The following is a 21,131-nucleotide window of genomic DNA, read 5'->3' as shown; positions in this document are numbered from 1 at the left end:
TTGGTTTTGCCTCACTACCCGGTTGTCGTCTACACGTTCGTGAGGTTTATTTGATTTTCTCCTCCTTTTGTTTTTTCCTTGTTGGATATTCAGCCCTTAACCACATAGGATAACCGCGTAATTTGGGCCGAACAAATAGCTGCCCTATCTTTAAGAGGTTCAGCTTATATGGTTACGGGCTGAAAATTGCATTTAACTATATAAGCTTTAGCAGCCGGATATTCAAGACCAGTGCCGACTATCCGGGAATACAGCCCGCAGTGGACATAAGACCGCTGACCACTGCCTGCTGAATATCTACCCCCAGGTTTCTTTTTTCCTTCTGTGTGATCAATATGTATATGTTTATTCAATATTACTATCAAAGTGCTGAACAACAACTATAATATAAAGTATTAAAACAACAGAAAACAGTATGGAAATAAAATCAGTTAAAAAAAAAAAACAAGAAACCCAGCAATAAAAATGTTCAAACCCCATAGTAACATCACAGAAAAGAACGAATCTTATGGCCTACTTCAAACTAATTAATCACGCTGCAACCACAGAGTGACTAGATGCATAGGGTATCAAAACCTTTCAGTATTTGAGGTAATCTAGATACGAAAGCTTAATGAACCAAGTCACGCAGTTTAAATTGAATTCTAATGGTAACTTTCAGTAAGTAATGGTGCAACATGATGGGCAGAAAAAAATGAAAAAATAAAATAAAAGTTTTTACCTTTATTAACCGTTCCATATCAGCCTCCAAGTTTACGATGGTCATTCTCTGCATCACAATGTCCATGATGCGTCGCTCTAAGGATTGCCACTTCAGCCGGGCCGCCTTACTGAACGTCTCACCCATGCCCTTCCTTGGGAACTTCTTCCTGGCATGAACAAAGCAGGACGCTAAAGCCGGGATGCAAAACCCTAGCTTGCAATTCACTGACCCAAGAATCTCTTCCCCCCCCCCCCCCCCCCATGCACCAAAAAGGATAGAGGCACCCATTCTCACCCTAGAGCTGGTCGACCAATGTTTGATGCATCATAGTATCCAGAACAAGGGAGAGGGGAGAATCTTAGGGAAGGTGGATGGGGACCAGGACTGCTATACGGTAACATGGTAAATGACAGCAGATAAAGATCTATACAAGTCCATCCAGTCTGCCCCCAACAAGGCATTCAGAACTGCTCCTGCCACTCCAAGCAGATTACACTCCTTCATGATTAAACACTGATATCGCGAACAGGGCAGTCGGCAATTTTGTAGGTAGTTATATATGATCTAACCTTGGAGCACAATACCACAATCGCATGCCAATAGTCCAACAAGTGGTTTTGTTATTATGGTTCTAGCATAGTTACATACTACTACTACTTAACATTTCTAGAGCGCTACTAGGGTTACGCAGCGCTGTACAGATTAACAAAAAAGGACAGTCCCTGCTCCAAGGAGCTTACAATCTAATGGGCGAAATGTCAAGTAGGGGCAGTCCAGATTTCCTGAATAGAATGGTGGTTAGGTGCCGAAGGCGACATTGAAGAGGTGGGCTTTGAGCAAGGCTTTGAAGATGGGCAGGGAGGGGGCCTGGCATATGGCCTCAGGGAGTTTATTCCAGGCATGGGGTGAGGCGAGACAGAAAGGGCGGAGTCTGGAGTTACATTCATTATCAATATATGATTAAACCAACAATATTGCTCACTAATAACATTTTACTCACTAATTTCAAGTCTTCCCCTTCCCCACTGAGATACACAGCATATGATATCAATGTGATATAAAATATACACACTTGACCGGATTTGTCTTTGCCATTTTTGGGACACAGACCGTAGAGGTTGGCCTAGCACTGAGCTTATTTCCTCACTGCTGGTGTTGCTGTTGAAGCCCACTCCAGCCCATCCTGATCGATCCTGCCATATAAAGGGTTCAAGACTGTAGAGGTCGGCCTGGCACTGGCCTTACTTCCCACTGCTGGAGTTGCCATCCAAGCACCAGTCGTGCCCATAATGCATCAACAGTCATGAGGTTGTTTATCTATTGTTTTGAATTCCGTCACTGGCTTTGTCTTCACCACCTCCACCAAGACGGTATTCCTGGCATCCTCCACTCTCCGTGAAAAAGTATTGCCTGATGTTACACCTAAGTTGACCCCCCTCTGTGACCTCAATTTATGTCCTCTAGTTCACTTCCCCATCTCTGGAAAAGACTTGTGTGTGTATTAATACCTTTTGGAATCTCTGGATCAGTGATAAAGTGGTTTCAAGGTTTTCTTGAGAAAGATAAGCGACATGGGATGTTTATCAATGAAGAAACACTTTATTGCCAATACATGCGAGAACATGCAAGGCCCAATACAGTGTCTACAATGCATCTTGTCAAAAGATTATTGTGATCATAAATGTCTTTTTAAAGACCGGTCTCACATTCGTTTAAGAGAGTCCTCAAGTGCTTGATTCAAACGTTTTTTTTTTTTGGATACAACACTTAATGACCCCTGAGGCAGGCACTTAGTACCAAAACACGGTACCATGTCGGGCCTTGTATGTTCTCACATGTATTGGCAATAAAGTGTTTTTCATTGATGAACATCCCGTGTCCCTGATCTTTTTCATGCCTTCTCCAACTTCCCACTTTTGTCTGCTGACTACGTTCCACGTGGGATTTCTTTCGGTTCTTCCTTTTTGCTTCAAGGTTTTCTTACCTATAGGTCCTATTCAGTAAAGTAGAATGAGTGAACATCAGGTTACTGGAGATCACCTTGAGGTTCCGCAGGGCTCTCCTTTTTCACCCACCCAATTCAATATATTGTTACAATCACCGGGAATTCTTTTGGAACAAGCAAATCTATCTTTCTTCATATATACAGACGATATATATCCCGTCTTTTCTGAGTGGTCGAAGACACTTGCTGGTATTATTGTTTCACCATAATAGAAAATTGGATCATGAGTCGTGGAGGGGCATAATTGAACGGCGTCGGCCAAATAGCTGGCCAGCCATCTTCGGGGCAGGCGCCGCAAGGGGGCGGAGCCAACTGTATTTTTGAAATATTGTTGGAGCCAGCTAAATCGATCACCAGGTGTAGAGGAGATGGCCGGCTTCGTTTTTCAACCATAATGAAAACCGGGCCCAGCCATCTCAAACCCGGCAAAATGCAAGGCATTTGGTCATGGGAGGAGCCAGCATTTGTAGTGCACTGGCCCCCCTCACATGCCAGGACACTAACCGGGCACCCTAGCGGGCACTTCTAAAAATTAAAAAAAACAACAGTAGCTCCCAGGTACGTAGCTCCCTTACCTTGTGTGCTGAGCCCCCCAAATCCCCCCCAAAAACCCACAACTTTACAACACTACCATAGCCCTAAGGGGTGAATGGGGCACCTACAGTGGGTTTTGGGGGGGTTTGAAGGGCTCCCATTTACCACCACAAGTGTAACAGGTAGGGGGGGGGATAGGCCTGAGTCCACCTGCCTGAAGTGCACAGAACGCACTAAAAACTGCTCCAAGGACTTGCATACTGCTGTCAGGGAGCTGAGTATGACATTTCAGGCTGGTATAGAGGCTGGAAAAAAAGTTTTTTTTTTTTTGGGTGGGAGGGGGTTGGTGACCACTGGGGAAGTAAGGAGAGGTTATCCCCGATTCCCTCCGGTGGTCATTTGGTCAGTTGGGGCTCCTTTGTGAAGCTTGGTCGAGAAAAAAAGGGACCAAGTAAAGCCGGCGAAATGCTCATCAAGCCTGGCTTTTTTTTCCCATTATCGGGCGAAGCCGGCCATCTCGTGAGCATGCCCTTGTCCCGCCCCCGTCCTGCCTTCACTACCCTACCAACACGCCCCTTTGAAGTTTCGCCGGCTCCGCGACTGAAAGCAGTTGGCGCCGGCCAAACTCGGCTTTCGATTATACCGATTTGGCTGGGTTCAGGAGATCGCCGGCCATCTCCCGATTTGTGTCGGAAGATGGCCGGGGATCTCTTTCGAAAATGAACTGGATAGGTTTAAGTTAAACAAAGAAAAAACAAAATTCCTTTGGTTGGGACCTACAGACCACCCTTTTAGTTGTTTAAAATTTAAGGGTGGGACAGACCAGTTTCATTTTGAAATGTCAACTAGGGTGTTTGGTGTACAGCTAGACAGCATGCATTCAATGCGATCTCTATCAATCTTGTGATCAAGAAGCCTTTCCCTTTGTTGAAAAAGTTGCGTTAGATTAGTTGTCCAGTCTCTAATCCTTTCCAGAGTAGACTATTGTAATAGTCTATTTTGGTCTGCTCTAAAGCTTCTTTGCAAAGTTTACAAATTCAGAACACTGTTGCTAGGCTAATTTATTCTCTGACTCGATAACACCATTATTTGTTGGATTTACACTGGCTGCTGGTGGAGCTGTGGGTGCAGTTTAAATTAGGGATTTTAGTTTTTAGGATGTTGCGTGGTGAGGCTCCTTATTATCTAGTGAAACTAGATAATATCTCTACTAGTTATAAATCTGGTCATTTAAGGGTGCAATGTTTATTATATTACCTGCCAGTGCACAATTTCAGATACAAGTTGTCTACTTCCATCTCTTATAAAGCAGTAACATTCTGGAATTCATTACCACTAGAACTTCGAAGGATACATAATTATTTACTTTTCAGTAAAACAGAGCAAGAGAAACCCCGTTGATGGAGTGACTTCCTGTCATCTAGCATAGACTAATCCATCGCTGCACCACTGCATGCAGAAAGAGGTAACTGATATCACTAAGCAGGACATCAAAATACTTGCATGCAATAGGGTAAATCCAGGAACAGATTAGCTTGATAATTGGCTCCCTCTCTCCATGTGATCTCTCACCTAGCAGGCCGCATTCCATTTACTGACGTAGAAGGCTCTCCCAGAAAGCCGTTCACCTTTCGGTTCCATTGACGCACAATGCTTGAGACAGTGCGTGCACCAGAGTCTGGCTCTGAGGATGTGGTGCTGGCAGACAGCTCCGCTCCCGAGTCCAGCAGGGGCGGCTTCGGGCCTACTCTTCCAGCTACCCGGTACGACATGGGCTTGGTGAGGCGTCTCAGAGCTGAAACCTAGGTGGGGACAAAGTGAAAGGTGAATGAGCGAATCATCTCAAGTCATCCTGGATGTCATTTTACAATTATACCTCTTTGTTTAAACAGTTACTCCTGCCTATGCCAGTTCCAATCTCAAAACAGTTGCCACAACCTCCAGCAGTCACTGGAAGTCCCAAAGAAATTTTGAGGCGAGAGCAGGCATGGGTAGGAACAAGTGGGGATCGCTCCTGCTCCCACTAACCACCAACAACTCTGTAGTCCCAGGAGGGGCCTGCTGCCGGGAGGGGGAGGAAGTGAGGGCCACACAGCATAGTTTCGATTCCTGCTGAAAATGCACAGGCATTTTCAGCTGAAACCAAATCGAGGCTGAACACGAATCAGCGCCAAAGCCAAAAGCAAAACAAACACAGTTGGACTCTACTCCTGTGACTGATGGCCACTGTAGATGCCAAACTTGGCCACTTGATTCCGAGAGGATGTATGCCATTCCAGCAGACCTGAAAGTCTTAGCAAGAGCCAACACAGCTCCACCAAATACCAGGATGTCTATTCAGGGGTGAAGTTAACAACGTGGGCCACTGTTAAGATGGATTACTTAACCATTGGTCGGTAAAATAGCATAGGGTCTCATTGCATAAAACGAGACTGTGCTAAAATAACCTGATTTAACACATTGATAACTTCCCCCCTCAGCTGGGTTGCCCAGAATGTGGAGACCACACACCAGGCAGGGGTGCTTTTAGAGGAGTCCGTACTGCCCCCCTCTGGAAATTCAGCAAGAGTTGTGCTAGCTGAGTTCAGAAGGGGCTGGTGGTGGGAGGCGGGACTTGTGGTTGGGAGGCAGGGATAGTGCTGGGCAGACTTATACGGTCTGTGCTAGAGACGGTGGTGGGAGGCAGGGATAGTGCTGGGCAGACTTATACGGTCTGTGCCAGAGCCGGTGGTGGGAGGCGGGGATAGTGCTGGGCAGACTTATACGGTCTGTGCCCTGAAGAGCACAGGTACAAATCAAAGTAGGGTATACACAAAAAGTAGCACATATGAGTTGTCTTGTTGGGCAGACTGGATGGACCGTACAGGTCTTTTTCTGCTGTTATCTACTATGTTACTATGTTACTGTGTTGACCAACCCCGGTGAGAATCACGCACCTCCTGGGTCTTCCTCCTCAGAACAATCTCCTGCTGCCGCTTCTGAGACTCCAGTGCACGGATCTGGAACTGTAAAATACAGGATTCCTGAGGTCAGTTCCTAAACAGCCAGGTCTTGTGTAAACTGGAGACATATTGGGGGATTTATCTAAGGGAGGCCCTTAGGATTAAAATCCACTCTATCAGTTAGGTAGGAGAAACGATGCAGGTTCAGCCGTCAGGGCTACCACGTATGCCATGCCCCTCGCACTCACATCTTGCCTGCGCTGCTCCTTCTTCAGCTGAGCGATCTCCCTGCTCTTTTTCATCTCCACCAGTCGCCTGCGCTGCTGCTCCTCTCTCATCTGCTTCATGAGTGTCACCTGCATATGCGAAGAAGAACAGCCTAGGTGTCATTCTATCAACTCCTCCCCCTTCCCCAGATATAGTCAGTCAGATATCACCGTAATATTAGATCAGCATTTATTTAGTTAAAAATTTAAATATCACACCTACTCCATACAGTTCTAAGTGACTAACAAACCTGGTCAATTTTCAGTAAAATGTCTTAGGAATAATTGGAACCATCTAGAGATGTTTCAAATTAGCAGCTCTATAACTGGATGGCTCCATTTAGGCACCTTGAAACCTATTCTAGTAAGGAAGAAGGGCGACTTAGGTTCTGTTACAGAATCCCAAAGCAACCCGGTATCAATGTGCCTGCATTTACATCAGCCATACAGTTGGCATGTTGGGCATCTAAATGCGGAAGGACACACATAAAAATTATAAGAGGGAGCCCTGCGTCTGTCCCTCCCTACACTGCACTATGCAAGATAGTTGCATGCAGAATAGCGTTTAGAGACAAAGTTATCAATGTGAGTTATTACGACATGTTAATTTATTTTTATTTTATTTGTAGCATTTGTATCCCACATTTTCCCACCGATTTGCAGCCTCAATTTACAGTTAACCCCAGTTATTAGTAACTAGGTCTCACTAATAGAACCTGTGCACTGAGGATATGTCTCCAAGAACTTTTGCCCAGGCAGAAAGGGTTAGGACAGCTGTTGTAGTTGGTCATTCCATTATTTCTTGTTTGTCCTGTTTGTCTGTCCTAATTAGATTGTAAGCTCTGTCGAGCAGGGACTGTCTCTTCATGTTCAAGTGTACAGCGTTGCGTATGTCTAGTAGCGCTATAGAAATGATCAGTAGTAGTAGCAGTAGTGTTTGGGATTCCGGAATCTTGCTACTCTTTGGGATTCCGGAACCTTGCTTCTCTTTGGGATTCTGCACAGAAGCTTGCTACTCTTTGGGATTCCGGAATCTTGCTACTCTGTCCTTATCCCTTATTTTGTCCTGTTTGTCTGTCCTGATTACATTGTAAGCTCTGTCGAGCAGGGACTGTCTCTTCATGTTCAAGTGTACAGCGCTGCGTACGTCTAGTAGCACTTCAGAAATTATTATTAGTAGTATTAGGCATGTAGATACCTGGGTGGCTGATGGACGTGAGGATTGCCTGGTCACTTGCCTACCTGGTGTGAAGGTGGTGGGCCTCTCATGTCACCAAGACAGGACCTTAGATAGTGCTGGGGAGGAGCCGGCTGTCTTGGTACATATGGACACCAGAGGATCGGCTGCTAAGGTTAGGACACTAATTAAGGCGTGGACATTATTCAAAAATACCACCTTGGAACCCCAGACCAGATGCATTCCACATATTTGCAAAGATGGAAAGAAGAGAAAACCCACAGCCAGCATGGTTAAAAGGTGAAGTAAAAGAGGCTATTACAGCCAAAAGATTGTTCTTCAAAGAATGGAAAAAAGGACCCAAACGAAGAAAAAAAAGAAGCAACATATGCAAGTCAGAGAAGGCTAAAAGAGAATATGAATACAAACTTGCAGCACAGGCTAAAACACACAGTAACAACTTTTTTAGGTACATCAGAAGCAGAAAGCCTGTGAGGGAATCCGTGGGACCATTAGATCACGAGGGAGGAAAAGGGGTGCTCAGGGAGGGCAAGGCCATAGCGGAGAAACTGAATTAATTATTTCCTTCTGTCTTTATTGAAGAAGCTGTAAGAGATCTGCCTGAACCAGAAATGTTTTTCAAGGGTGATAATGCAGAGGAACTGAAAAATCTTGGTGAACCTAGAAGATGTACTGAGCCAAAGAGACACACTAAAGAGTAGTAAATCACATGGACCGCCCAGATAGCATACATCCAAGGGTACTCAAAAAAACTCAAACATGAAGTTGCTGATCTGCTGTTAGTAATATCTAACCCTGTCATCAAAATCATCCATAGTACCTGAAGATTGGAGGGTGGCCAATGTGAAGCCGATTTTTAAAAAGGGTTCTAGGGGCAATCGGGGGAAATTACAGACCGGTAAGCGTGACTTCAGTGCTGGGAAAAATAGTAGAAAGTATTATAAAAAATACAATTGCAGAACATAGACAAAACACGATTTAATGGGACAGAGTCAGAATGGGTTCAACCAAGGGAAGTCTTGCCTCAACAATTTGCTTCATATTTTTGAAGGTGTGAATAAAACATGTGGATAAAGATGAGCCAGTTAATGTAGTGTATCTAGATTTTCAGAAAGCTTTTGATAAAGTTCCTCATGAGAGACTCCTGAGAAAATTAAAGAGTCATGGGATAGGAGGCAAGGTTCTGGTTTGGATTAGGAATTGGTTATTGGACAGAAAACAGAGGTTAGGGTTAAACGGTCATTTCTCTCAATGGAGGAGGGTGAACAGTGGAGTGCCGCAGGGATCAGTACTGGGACTGGTGCTATTTAACATATTTATAAATGATAAGGAAATCAGAACGATGAATTAAGTGATTAGATTTGCAGATGACAAAACTATTCAAGGTTGTTAAAACGTGCAGACTGTGAAATATTGCAGGAAGACCTTAGGAAATTGGAAGGCTGGGCCTCCAAATGGCAGATAAAATTTAATGTGGATAATGCAAGGTGATGCACATCGGAAAGAATAATCCAAATCACTTGGGGGTCGGCACCCAAGAAAAAGATTTAGGAGTCGTTGTAGACAATACGCTGAAACCTTTTGCTCAGTGTATGGAGGCGGCCAAAAAAGCAAAAAGAATGCTAGGAATTATTAGGAAAGGGATGGTGAATAAGACCAAAAATACTATAATGTCTCTGCATTGCTTCATGGTGCGACCTCACCTTGAGTACCGCATTCAGTTCTGGTCACCATATCTAAAAAAAAAAAAAAAAAAAAAAGATATAGCAAAATTAGAAAAGGTTCACAGAACAGTGACCAAAATGATAAAGGGAGTGGAACTCCTCTCGTATGAGGAAAGGCTAAAGAGCTTAGGGCTCTTCAGCTTGGAAAGAGACGGATGAGGGGAGATATGATTGAGGTCTACAAAATCCAGAGTGGAGTAGAATGAGTAGAAGTAAATCGATTTTTTACTTGTCCCAAATGTACAAAGACTAGAGGACACTAGAGGAAGTTACATGGAAACACTTAAAACAAATAAGAAGAAATATTTTTTTATTCAACGAATAGTTAAGCTCTGGAACTCTTTGCCAGAGGATGTGGTAATAGTGGTTAGCGTTTCTGGGTTTAAAAAAGGTTTGGACAAGTTCCTGGAGGAAAAGTCCATAGTTTGCTATTGAGACAGACATGGGGAAGCATCTGCTTGCCCCAGGATTGGTAGCATGGAATGTTGCTACTAATTGGGTTTCTGCCAGGTACCTGTGACCTGGCTTGGCCACTGTTTGGAAACATGATACTGGGCTAGATGGACCATAGGTCTGACCCAGTATAGCTACTCTTATGTTCTTATGCTAAATTAAACAGCACAAATTAATAGTAAAATAACCTGTTTTAACAGAACTCACATTGATTTTCCCCCTAGTGTGAAGAGTTTCAGTCTCTGGTAACCAGAGCTGATATTGTGATGTCATAATGCCTCATTCCACCAGTGCCTAAGAGCCAACCTCATCAGTGATGTCACAATGTCTTGACTGTACTTTGTACTTCACTCACTTTTATTACATATAACAGTGATTTCAATTTCAAGAGACTTTTTCCCCCCTTTAATTAAGGGAGAAGTTATCAATGTAGGTTACTGTTACAAATAAAATGGGACCTGTGCTAAAACAGCACAAGTTAGTGGCAAAATAACCCATCTTAACAGTAGCCCCCATTGATAACTTTGCCCCTTAGGCATCATACTAGCATATACGCTAGTATTCTAAACATTTACATACATGATGGGGGCATGTAACTATGAGCACCTAGGTTATAGAATTTTCTTTTCTACATATAGAGCACCTGAATATTAAGTATAAATTACTCACACAATTAATACTGTACAAGTTTATGTAGAATCTGAATAGAGGCTTCTGCATATAACACATAAGGACAAGACTCTAAATATTGTTATACATTTGGCACTCAAATGTACAGACTAACGCCTAGGTGCCCTGCTGGCACTTTCATGCTTAAGTGTACACTTAAATCCATAAGAGCTAATTATTCTACATAAGAGGGCACATAAATCCAGGCACTTGGATTAGAGACTTGCTTTTCACATGTATAAGCCCACCCCAGATATTAGAAAAGGCACCTATTTATTTATTTAATAGTAAAACATGCCCGTTTCTGACACAAATGAAATGGGCGCTAGCAAGGTTATCCTCCAAGTTCTAGCTTGGCCCCCTCCCTCCCCCTCCCCTTGGAGTTCCATGCCCCCCTCCCTCTCTCTCCTCCGAGTTCCAGACCCCTGCACCTCCCTCCCTCTCTCTTCTCCCCTCCTAGTTCCAGGCCCCTCTTCCCTCCGAGTTCCAGACCCCCCTCCCTCTCCTCCCATCCGAGTTCCATGCCCTCTTCTCCCTCTCCCCTCCGAGTGGCAGCCCAACCTGCGTTGCCCGCCCTCTTCTCCCAGTCCTCCGCCTGCCCCTCGCCTTCCTGTGTGCCGGCCTGAATTTAAAAGTTCTTACCTCGGGGTCCGCCGGCAGCAGTGAAAGGCGAGCAGGCACGACGCTTCAGCCTGCCTTCCCGCCCTCATTTCCTGTTTCTGGAAGGGCGTGACCAGAGGCAGAGCTGAGACAGAAGGGAAGGCAGGCTGAAGCGCCGTGCCTGCTCGCCTTTTACTGCTGCCGGCGGACCCCAAGGTAAGAACATTTAAATTCAGGCTGGCCCGCTTGTCGGGCTGCCACTCGGAGGGAAGAGAGAGAGGGAGGTGCAAGGGTCTGGAACGGGGAGGGGAGGAGAGGGAGGGAGGGAGGCAGACCTGGAACTCTGAGGAGAGGGGGGGCCTGGAGCTCGGAGAACAGGGGGGGGGAGGGAGGGGGGCGATTCTCCCGCAATTGAATCCTCACCTCCAACGATCTGTGGCTGGCTGGTGCTGGTTTCCCTTCCCTCTCATTGATCCGCCCTCCGTCGTCATCACATTCTGACACGAGGGCGGACCAATGGGAATTGTGTTACGAACCCAGGCATCCAGACGCAGAATGTTGGAAGTGCAAATTATTATATAGGATGTTCATTCTGCACTATCTTACCACTCTAGGAGGGTTGCAAAACGTAACTGCTATCTGAATATTGACATTAGTTACGTTTAATGTCAATATTCAGATAGCAGTTACATTTTGCAAACCTCCTAGAGGGTTGGCAACAGATGCCACCTCTCTTCTCACCTGCTTCCAGAGGTAGAGACAGAGGACTGTTGCATTGCATCAAAGTGTGACCCTCCCTAAGATAAACTTACTTCAAGCTCTCTCCCTCCCCACACCCCTTCCCCTGGAGACATCTTATGCCCTGCACCAAGAGAAAGACATACAGACATTTTTCAGCCAATGCTCCTCCTTGCTGAGACAGACATATCACGATCACATTCTATGAACATTTCCCCTTCTTCCAAGACATAACGTCACAATATATGGCCTCGTCCTGCAGACAGACATCCCTCTGTTACGCTGTACCCATGTCAAGGCCCTCTATCTGTATCCCTCCCTCTCACTCTGCCACACCTTGGCTTTCTTCATCTCAGCCACCTCCGCCTGCAGCTTCTTCAGCTCCCGCTCATAGCGCGTCTGGTTCTTCAGGAGGCGGGCGTGCTCCTTTTGCGCCATCTGCAGCTTCTGCAGGTCCCGGTTCATTTCCCGAAGCTTCTTCTCATATTCTGACTTAATCTTGTTGGCCTTCTCCTCAGTGTAACACTCCATGGTGCCTGTGACCACAGAAGCAAAGGGTGACAGAAGTTACCAGATAGTACCTGGCTTAGATGTGTTTTATGATCTTGTCCTGATTGTTTCCTACTATGCATGTAATCTTTTTTAAATTATGGAAACTGGAACTATAAACCCATACACATAATATGGTAAACCCAGGACTGACTCAACCTGTCCATTATGCCACTCAGTCTAAAATTACAGATAATTATAGATGTGCCAGTGTGTGTTGTGGACTGTACAACTACTCTACATAAGCTCAGAACTGAATTCTGTGAGACACTACGTTTAGACTGAGTGACTCCTGATGCAGACAACATCGCTGAAACACGGCCGTATCATCCTAGCCCTTGTGCCACACACATCTGTAGATGAGCAAGTTGTTTTGTATTTGGAAGGTCATTTTATTAAAATATCCTTTAAAATAATTTGCACCTCCAACGTTCCATGTCTGGCTGCCTGGGTTCGTAACATCTCCTGACGTCAGCCAGCCTCCAGTGTTCCATTCCCCCTCACTGTCCCGCCCTCACGTCAAGATGTAATGACGTCAGAGGGCGGAACAGTGAGAGGGAAGGGAACACTGGAAGCGAGCTGACGTCAGGAGGTATGTTACGAACGGAACGGAAGCCAGCGCCAGCCAGAGAACGTTCAGGCACAAATCGAGGGGAGGAGAGAATCGCAGGACATCAAGGGGGGGAGGGAGGGAGGGGAAGGGAAGGGGGAGGGGAGAGAAGAATTCATGGACATGGATGGGATGGGAAGACAGTAGAGGAGAGAAAACAAAAAGCTTACATGACAGCCTTCCTAGGGCCCGTTTCATTGTTGAGGAGCGGGCATGGTTCCACTAGTTTTATAATATTGGTTTGCTTTTCTCCTTTGCATTATCCTCACTATTTCATGCTTTATATGTTTTGTGAGGATTTCATCCTTCTATCTGCTGTGCTTATCCTTAGAGACTGAATATTGCCATTAACTGGATAAATCTGGAAACCATCTTCGTTCTACCCACTGACCACTCCGACACTATCCGGATAGTACCAGGGCAGACTGCAATGACTTTCAGTGGCATTACCCAATAATGCTAATGAAAATTAAGGAATGGCCTCAGTCAATAGCACTTATCTGGGTAGCAGGTGCTGCTACCTGGATAAGGGGCTTTGAATATCAGGTCGCATGATGTTCAAGTTTGGATATTTCTTGGATAGCTGTCATCCACTGCGTTCCCCAGATTTGTTGCTCGTCAGGTGGAGGATAAGGACAGCACATGCTATTCCTGAGGAGTAAGCATGGCCGCTGCTCTTCCCAGGGGTTTGTACATTGAATGTGAAGAGGGAAAGCTGATATCTATGTCCTTACTGAGGTTCTGCAAGACCCGATCCCGCTCCAACTGTGTATCCCGGATCTTGTTCTGCAGCAGAATTAATTTCTCCTCGTACTGTAGCTTCAGTGTCTGCAAACGCCTCTGACTGTTCTCCAGCTCATCAATCAGCTTCTGTTTGATCTCAATTTCACAGGTGAGGTCCGCCAAGTCTGCCTGATAATTCACTGCAGGGGAGAAAAAAAAAAAAAAAGTTGAATATGCACCAGCTAGAAAGCCTGAAAACAGAAGTACGAAACCAAAAATGTGGCAAACACCAGTGAGGCTTCCCAATATCAGCTGCAAATTTCCAACAAAGACTTCAATGTTGGCATGAGAAAGCTACCTCTTTGTATTTAAAATACCCAGTTCTGTATTCTCTCTTTGGAAGTGGGCGAATGTTTCTCTTACCCTTCTCTTCAGCATCAGAATCTGAGTCAGCCAGGCTTCCTTCACTACCTGAATCCTCTTCCTCCTCTTCTCGCCCATCCTCTTCTTCACAGTCACTATCATCACGCTCCTCATCCTAAGGGACCAGGAGGATCAGAAATCAGAAGGATGGATAGCATGGGCAGTAACATGCTACCCTTCAGTTGTTTTAAGTGAACAGACCGTGGGCTCTCTCTGATGTTAGTGCTCTGTTCAGTCTGCTGGGGCTGGTGGGGTTTGGAAGCATCCTAGAAAGTCTGAGTAGTGTCACTGTCTGCACTGGAGGCCCCTTAGTGACAGAAGGTTCCTGTGAGGCAAGGAGAGGGGATTTTCTTTACACTAAGAGTGCCATCTGGGAAGGGAGGTTTCCCTCTCCTTACCCAGGAGGAGGTAGTTATGCTTGGGTTCTCAATCTCTGTGGATTTAATTTAATCCAGTTTCTTATAACCTGCTGAATCCCAAGAGGTCAAAAGCAGATAACAGCATAAAAAATGCAAAAACAAAATAAATAAATACAAAAACAACAATACAAAATTTTTAAAAATACAATAGCCTAAATTAAAAAGCCAAAAATTTCAATATATTACATTAAAAACAAATACACTTTAAACTGAATAAAAATTGAATACAAAAAATTATAAATCAAGAACTTGACCTACTGTACTTTCAAAACTCTATTAAATAAAAATTTCTTTAAAAAAACTGATGAAACATCGTATATTTATTAGTACGCCTGAGTTCGATAGGAAGATCATTCCATTCTAAAGCTGGCTGGTAGAAAATAGCTTTTCCAGCACTCTTAAAATGAGCAACTTTGACAGCTGGAAACCGTAAAGCAAGCTAGGCCCCAGAACACAAAGATCTCCCGAAAGCAGAACATGAAATTAGGTGTAGCATATACTCCAGTGCTGCCCCAATCGTTACCTTAAAAACTAATCGCTGCAACTGAAAAATAGAGAAGTTACCTCTATTCTCGACTATGACATCTATGTCCCTCTGCCAGCAGCTCTCTCAATGCCTCACCTCCTCCACATCATTTTCATCCGTTTCCTCTTCATTTTCGTGATGAAGTTTAGTCCTCTTCTTGAATGCTTCTTTATCTGGGCTGCAGAAAGGGATAAAGTGATTTTAGTCCAGTGCACTAAGCCCACTCACAATGTCCATTCCACTGAAGAACGAGTTGTCATGATGAACCACACAACTCAACGCATGTCAAGGGATCATTACTAACCCCCTTTCAGATCTGTTAATATCTTGCTGAAAACCTTTGAAAGGCCACCCAACACTCACTCTGGGACTTCGCATTACCACAAAAAAAAAAAAACTCTCTGCAGCTCTGTCCTATCTGACCAGAGGTGGGATTTGAACTTGGGGTCTTCCGAATAGTAGTAAATAGCTACCAGATCGTTAATTTGTTAGAACACAAAATTGATTTGTTCATCAGAATAGCACACAAAATTATTCTAGCATTTTAACAGTTAAAACACAGAAAAATGAACCAAGTCCAGATGTCCCCTCAGCATCCTCTCTCCTTGCCCCACAGTGCTCCCAGGTCACAGAGATGTTACCTTTTCCTCCTCTGCCTCCTTTCATTCTTCTTCAGGCTCTCCACGTCCTGCTTTGCTCGTCTAATGACATCATGAACCTCCTTCTCCACAGAGGTTGAAGGGCTACCAGTCCCCAGGCCCAGTGAAGAGTTGACAGCATATGGTGATCTGGAGGCTGCACGGGACAGACTGCGGCGAAGAGACTCGTTCATTGCTTCGCTTTCTAACAGCTTTGTCCTTTCCAAAAGAAAAAAAAAAAAGGGGGGGGGGGGGGGGTTAAGATTTTTCCCCAATTCTTCTCCCAGAGAAAATGCACCTTTCCTTGAAACATTCTCCTAAGATGCTTACATTCAACTTACTTTGGCTCTGTTGTGTTCTCCTGTGGTCTTATTCCTGTGTCTCCTCCCTCTTCTATTGCCCATGTCAACAACGTACACAGGGGTTCTGAACAGTAAATGATGGCAGATAAAGACCCGCACGGTCCATCCACTCTGCCCAACAAGGTGCCCAGAGCTGCGCCCGCCCCCGCCACCTTATACAGTGTCATCAATTTTCACAGGGAAGTTGGGCAATTTCCCTTTGAAACTGCCAACAAGGTACATGAGATTTAAAAAAATCTGCACAGACTTGAAATGGCTGCTTGGTTAGGTAGCAAATTGGGGGTGAAATAGCCATAACAGTCCCAGGAATGCCCCTTTTTAGCAGAGCTAAAAGCAGGTGCCCTGAGAAAGCCGTCTTCTAGCTACAATGAGGAGCGACAATTTTCCACTGGGCTAATCTGCCTAGGAAAAATAAGCACCTCTGCACCCTCCCCAATTTAGTTAGATTTACAGTGGCTGGTGCAGTAAGTTGAGCTGCTTTGAATACTAATAATTCCCGAAGAACTAAACAATACTATATATTTTTTTCTAGCAAACCATCTTAGTTTGCTTTCATTTCCTGCCGAGTATTTCTTAACATACGATACTGAGGATTGTGACCTCTGAACAGAGAACAGGAGTGGCTGATATTTCTCACATTGTGCCATTCTGCTCACTCAGAACCCCGCTAAGAAAAGGAAATCAGAATCTCCATCCTCCCATCTATCCAGTTGCAAAACCCTTATCACTCTTCTATACCCTCTGGACCCTGCTGTCCATGAGCCACTGTTAGCCACTCCAAGGGGGGGGGGGGTTGGGGGGCACATTTCATTTACCTGGGTGAATGGCTTTGAAAAATACCCTCCATGTCATTAGTGCAAGATTATTTCACTTTGTAACTTCATGTGGACAGAACTCTATTGGAAGACTGACAGAAAGCAGGGCTTAGTTCAGTGTTTGCTTACCGGAGATCCTCGATTTCTCGGATGTAACTCTGAATAAGGACACCGATCTCTTCATTCTCATTCCCTGAAGCCGGAAAAAGAGACACAAAAAGGGACATGCTTGCCACTGGGAAATGAACACAAGTGATTGGCAGCTTATTATTCATTCCTAGTAATGAAGTCTGAAAACAACTGTGGTGCAGTTCTGACTTTTGAGAGAGTTGTTTTTCTTTTAACTATTTTTATTATATGATAACACATACCAGCAAGAACTAACACAATAATGCAATTAAACAAGAAACGCACAATGAAAAACCTTTGAACTCTTCAATGTACCCATCCTAATACAACTAAACTGATTCCCAATTAAATCCTCCACCTATCCTCATATCCCTGTAATACCCTATACTCCTACCACATGTCCCCAGTCTTCCCCAGCCCCTCCAACACTGACCTCTTCCCCTTCCAAAAAGTTTACACAGTCATACTACATAGTAACATACATAGTAGATGACGGCAGAAAAAGACCTGCATGGTCCATCCAGTCTGCCCAAGACAAACTCATATGTGTATACCTTACCTTGAATTTGTACCTGTCCTTTTCAGGGCACAGACCATATAAGTCTGCCCAGCAGTATTTCCCGCCTCCCAACCACCAGTCCCGCCTCCCATCACTGGCTCTGGTACAGACCGTATAAGTCTGCCCTCCCCTATCCTCATGTCCCAACCACCACCCCCTCTTCCCCCCACCGGTTCCGCCACCCAATTTCAGCTAAGCTTCTGAGGATCCATTCCTTCTGCACAGGATTCCTCTATGCATGTCCCACGCATGTTTGAACTCCGTTACCGTTTTCATCTCCACCACCTCCTGCGGGAGGGCATTCCAAGCGTCCACCACCCTCTCCGTGAAGAAATACTTCCTGACATCTTTCCTGAGTCTGCCCCCCTTCAATCTCATTTCATGTCCTCTCGTTCTACCGCCTTCCCATCTCCGGAAAAGATTCGTTTGCGGATTAATACCTTTCAAATATTTGAACGTCTGTATCATATCACCCCTGTTCCTCCTTTCCTCCAGGGTGTACATGTTCAGGTCAGCAAGCCTCTCTTCATACGTCTTGGAATGTAAATCTCATACCATCCTCGTAGCTTTTCTTTGCACCGCTTCCATTTTTTTAACATCCTTCGCAAGATACGGCCTCCAAAACTGAACACAATACTCCAGGTGGGGCCTCACCAACATCTTATACAGGGGCATTAAAACCTCCTTTCTTCTGCTGGTCACTCCTCTCTATACAGCCTAGCAATCTTCTAGCTACTGCCACCGCCTTGTCGCACTGTTTCGTCGCCTTCAGGTCCTCAGATACTATCACCCCAAGATCCCTCTCCCCGTCCGTGCCTATTAGACTCTCCCCGCCTAACACATACGTCTCCCTTGGATTTATACTGGAGCCAAATACCAATGCAATAGCACCTTATACCCATTTTCCACAATAACAATAGCTATTCCTAAAGACCTTGTCCTACTCCATACCTCCTTCCACTCAGACTCTGTGAAACCCCTCCCCAGGTCCTCCTCCAAGTTTCATGCCCCCCATCTATCACTTAACCATTTATAAATTTGCAAAGTAGCCCCCTTCTATAATGTAAGCCCAAACAGTCTTCTCCCAAACCAATTCCTTGAACGTACTAGAGTGTTGCAAAAATAATGCTTAACTTGCAACTAGGGATAAAGGGGTCATAGGGCAACAAATCATATGTATCCTTCAGGTTACAAAATGGATGTTCATCTCTGGAACTCAGGTTTACAACCTGCCCAACACAGACTAAACCTCGGGTCTCTGTCAAGAAATGTCTAGTCACTTGCCTGGGGCAACTTAGAGGGTCTATCCTCAGCACAGCTCAGGTCCACCTGCATCTGGGCATGTGCTGTACACTAGCACTTCCTTCCACTGACTGGGTCCCAACGCCTCTGGGCAAGTCTCCCACTCAAGTTATCCCCGGTGATTTCTAGGTTACTGGGGCCACACTCCCAGTGGTCCCACAGTTCCTAGAAAGCACTCATAGACCCAACACACAAACCACCAGGATTCTTAGTCAGTCCAGATAAGCTGAGTCAATAAATTAAAAAAGGTTTATTGTCAAAGAATATTGAACAGTGAACTATAAAAACAGATAGAGAATAACAGGCAAACAACAGGTAACTGAATAAGGAAAACAACAGGTAACTGAATAAGGATCAATTATAAAACTATCTGAACATTTTATCACTACCTGGATAGTGCCTGGGAAGAACAGGAAATATAGCTGCTCAGAGGGTCTCAGTAAAGAGGTCTTTTTATCTCTACTTTCAAACTGAGACTGGGAAAAAGCCAGTATATCCTGACTGAACTTGAGCTCCTGGGCCAATCAGAGCCCAGAACAACATTTTTTTTTTTAAGTAGTTGGCCACATCACTGAAGGTTACTTCTTCTCTGTGTTAAACTAAAGAAGGAACAGTCATTTAACAGTTTTAAAAATAAAACTAGCTTGAAGACCAGTCTGCATGTCCCATGGGCAGTATACTCCTATGTCCCAGTGTAATGTGGGATTTGTACTCTCTGCTTCTTCCATTTTCTGTCAACTCTACAGGTAATGACAAGCCTCAGGAGAAGGGTATCCAAAAGGCAGGACTGCCCCAGAGTCTGACACTTGACACCTCTGCACTAAAGAAGACATGGAGAATTTTTAGGGGTTCTCCTCCTATCACTCACCAACATGTTACTAAAAAAAACAAAAAAAAAAAAAACCAGTCACAGCACATGGCTGTAAAAGTCACATCTTCACTTTGATCAAACTTTCCAGGTAGGGCTTCCTAATCACGGTGACCTTGCAACCAGTCAGGTTCTCAGGAAAGCCACAATGACTATGCATGAGATTAATTTGTATATCTCTCTCTATCTATAATATAGATAGATAGATAGATAGATAGATAGATAGATAGATAGATAGATAGATAGATAGATAGATAGATAGATAGATAGATAGATAGATAGATAGATAGATAGAGATAAACTGGTTGCTGAGTCACCCATGCAGGTTTGGGAAGACCTACCACACTGGTGCAGCTGAATTAGGACCAATACAGGAAACTAGTCCCAGGAGAGATCAAGGACTGATAAAACTAATCCCTCAGAGAGTGGCCAAATGGCACCTTGTCCATAAGGAACAAGCTAACCCAGTCCTGGATTTAATCCAGTGCATGAATGATTTTCTTATGGAATTCAATGTGAAAACCAAAAATACAAGAACACCAGTGTTGTCAGTGCTTGAAGATCTCCAGTATCAGATCCACCTCCTGTATCACTTCTTCAGTCTCCTGGATCCACAACCGAAGAGAGACCTTAATGAGGTGACATAGGAAGCAGATCATATTTGGGGTTACTTTAGCGCCCATGACTGAAAATGAATGCCATAGAGTAAAATCAAGACTGGACTTCTAACGATCTGGAGTCAGCTGAAACCCCAGCTTCATCATTCAGTAAGCTACAGTAGCTAAATAGTCGATGACCTAATGCATGTTACAATCCAATTTATTACTCAGGAACCCTCAGGCAATATCATAATGTATTTATCTTTACCATGTATGTATGCACACGATATATCTATATACCAAGATCTGTTCCATATATACTATGTTCCATGTATGTTACCATTATGTATTCACCTTAACGCAATACCACTGTAATTCTGTAACCTGGAAATGGCAACCGCCATTACGGCAAATGTAAGCCACATTGAGCCTGCAAATTGGTGGGAAAATGTGGGATACAAATGCTACAAACAAATAAATAAAATATCAACTTCCGCTTGAACAGAACACAGTCTTTCAACTGTGAGGTACAGCTGTAAATGTTCTCTGGGCTGCAGAACTCGCATGTTGTCGCAGGGCATGCAAAGGACAAAAGAACCTCAATTCCGAAAGAAAAAAAAAATACACTCATCTTTCAATTCAAAACAAACAGAAGGAGGACAGTATTCATAAGTGGCACAGCTATAACCAGCGGCCAGTGGAAGAGGGTGGTAAACCCCAAATCAGGTGTGAATCCAAAGAGTGAAACCCAAACCCCCCAAGGTCAAAGGAATACTC

At 44.5% G+C, this 21,131-nt stretch overlaps 1 protein-coding gene across 1 annotated transcript in view; it reads right to left on the bottom strand.

Annotated features, from left to right (window-relative positions):
• Positions 1 to 21,131, bottom strand: part of KIF21B (kinesin family member 21B) — a 117,044-nt gene that overhangs the window by 42,437 nt on the left and 53,476 nt on the right. Inside the window, exons 10-19 of the mRNA XM_030221415.1 lie at positions 17,027 to 17,090; positions 15,724 to 15,939; positions 15,179 to 15,260; positions 14,138 to 14,252; positions 13,726 to 13,914; positions 12,169 to 12,368; positions 6,433 to 6,540; positions 6,179 to 6,247; positions 4,815 to 5,044; positions 722 to 869 (exon numbers count right to left, since the gene is read on the bottom strand). Of these exons, the coding sequence (XP_030077275.1) occupies positions 722 to 869; positions 4,815 to 5,044; positions 6,179 to 6,247; positions 6,433 to 6,540; positions 12,169 to 12,368; positions 13,726 to 13,914; positions 14,138 to 14,252; positions 15,179 to 15,260; positions 15,724 to 15,939; positions 17,027 to 17,090 (1,421 nt within the window). The remainder of the gene's footprint in view (positions 1 to 721; positions 870 to 4,814; positions 5,045 to 6,178; positions 6,248 to 6,432; positions 6,541 to 12,168; positions 12,369 to 13,725; positions 13,915 to 14,137; positions 14,253 to 15,178; positions 15,261 to 15,723; positions 15,940 to 17,026; positions 17,091 to 21,131) is intronic.

Source organism: Microcaecilia unicolor, chromosome 12 (genome assembly GCF_901765095.1).
Source record: "Microcaecilia unicolor chromosome 12, aMicUni1.1, whole genome shotgun sequence".
Lineage (NCBI taxonomy): Eukaryota > Metazoa > Chordata > Amphibia > Gymnophiona > Siphonopidae > Microcaecilia > Microcaecilia unicolor.
This window is presented reverse-complemented; position numbering and strand designations above follow the sequence as displayed.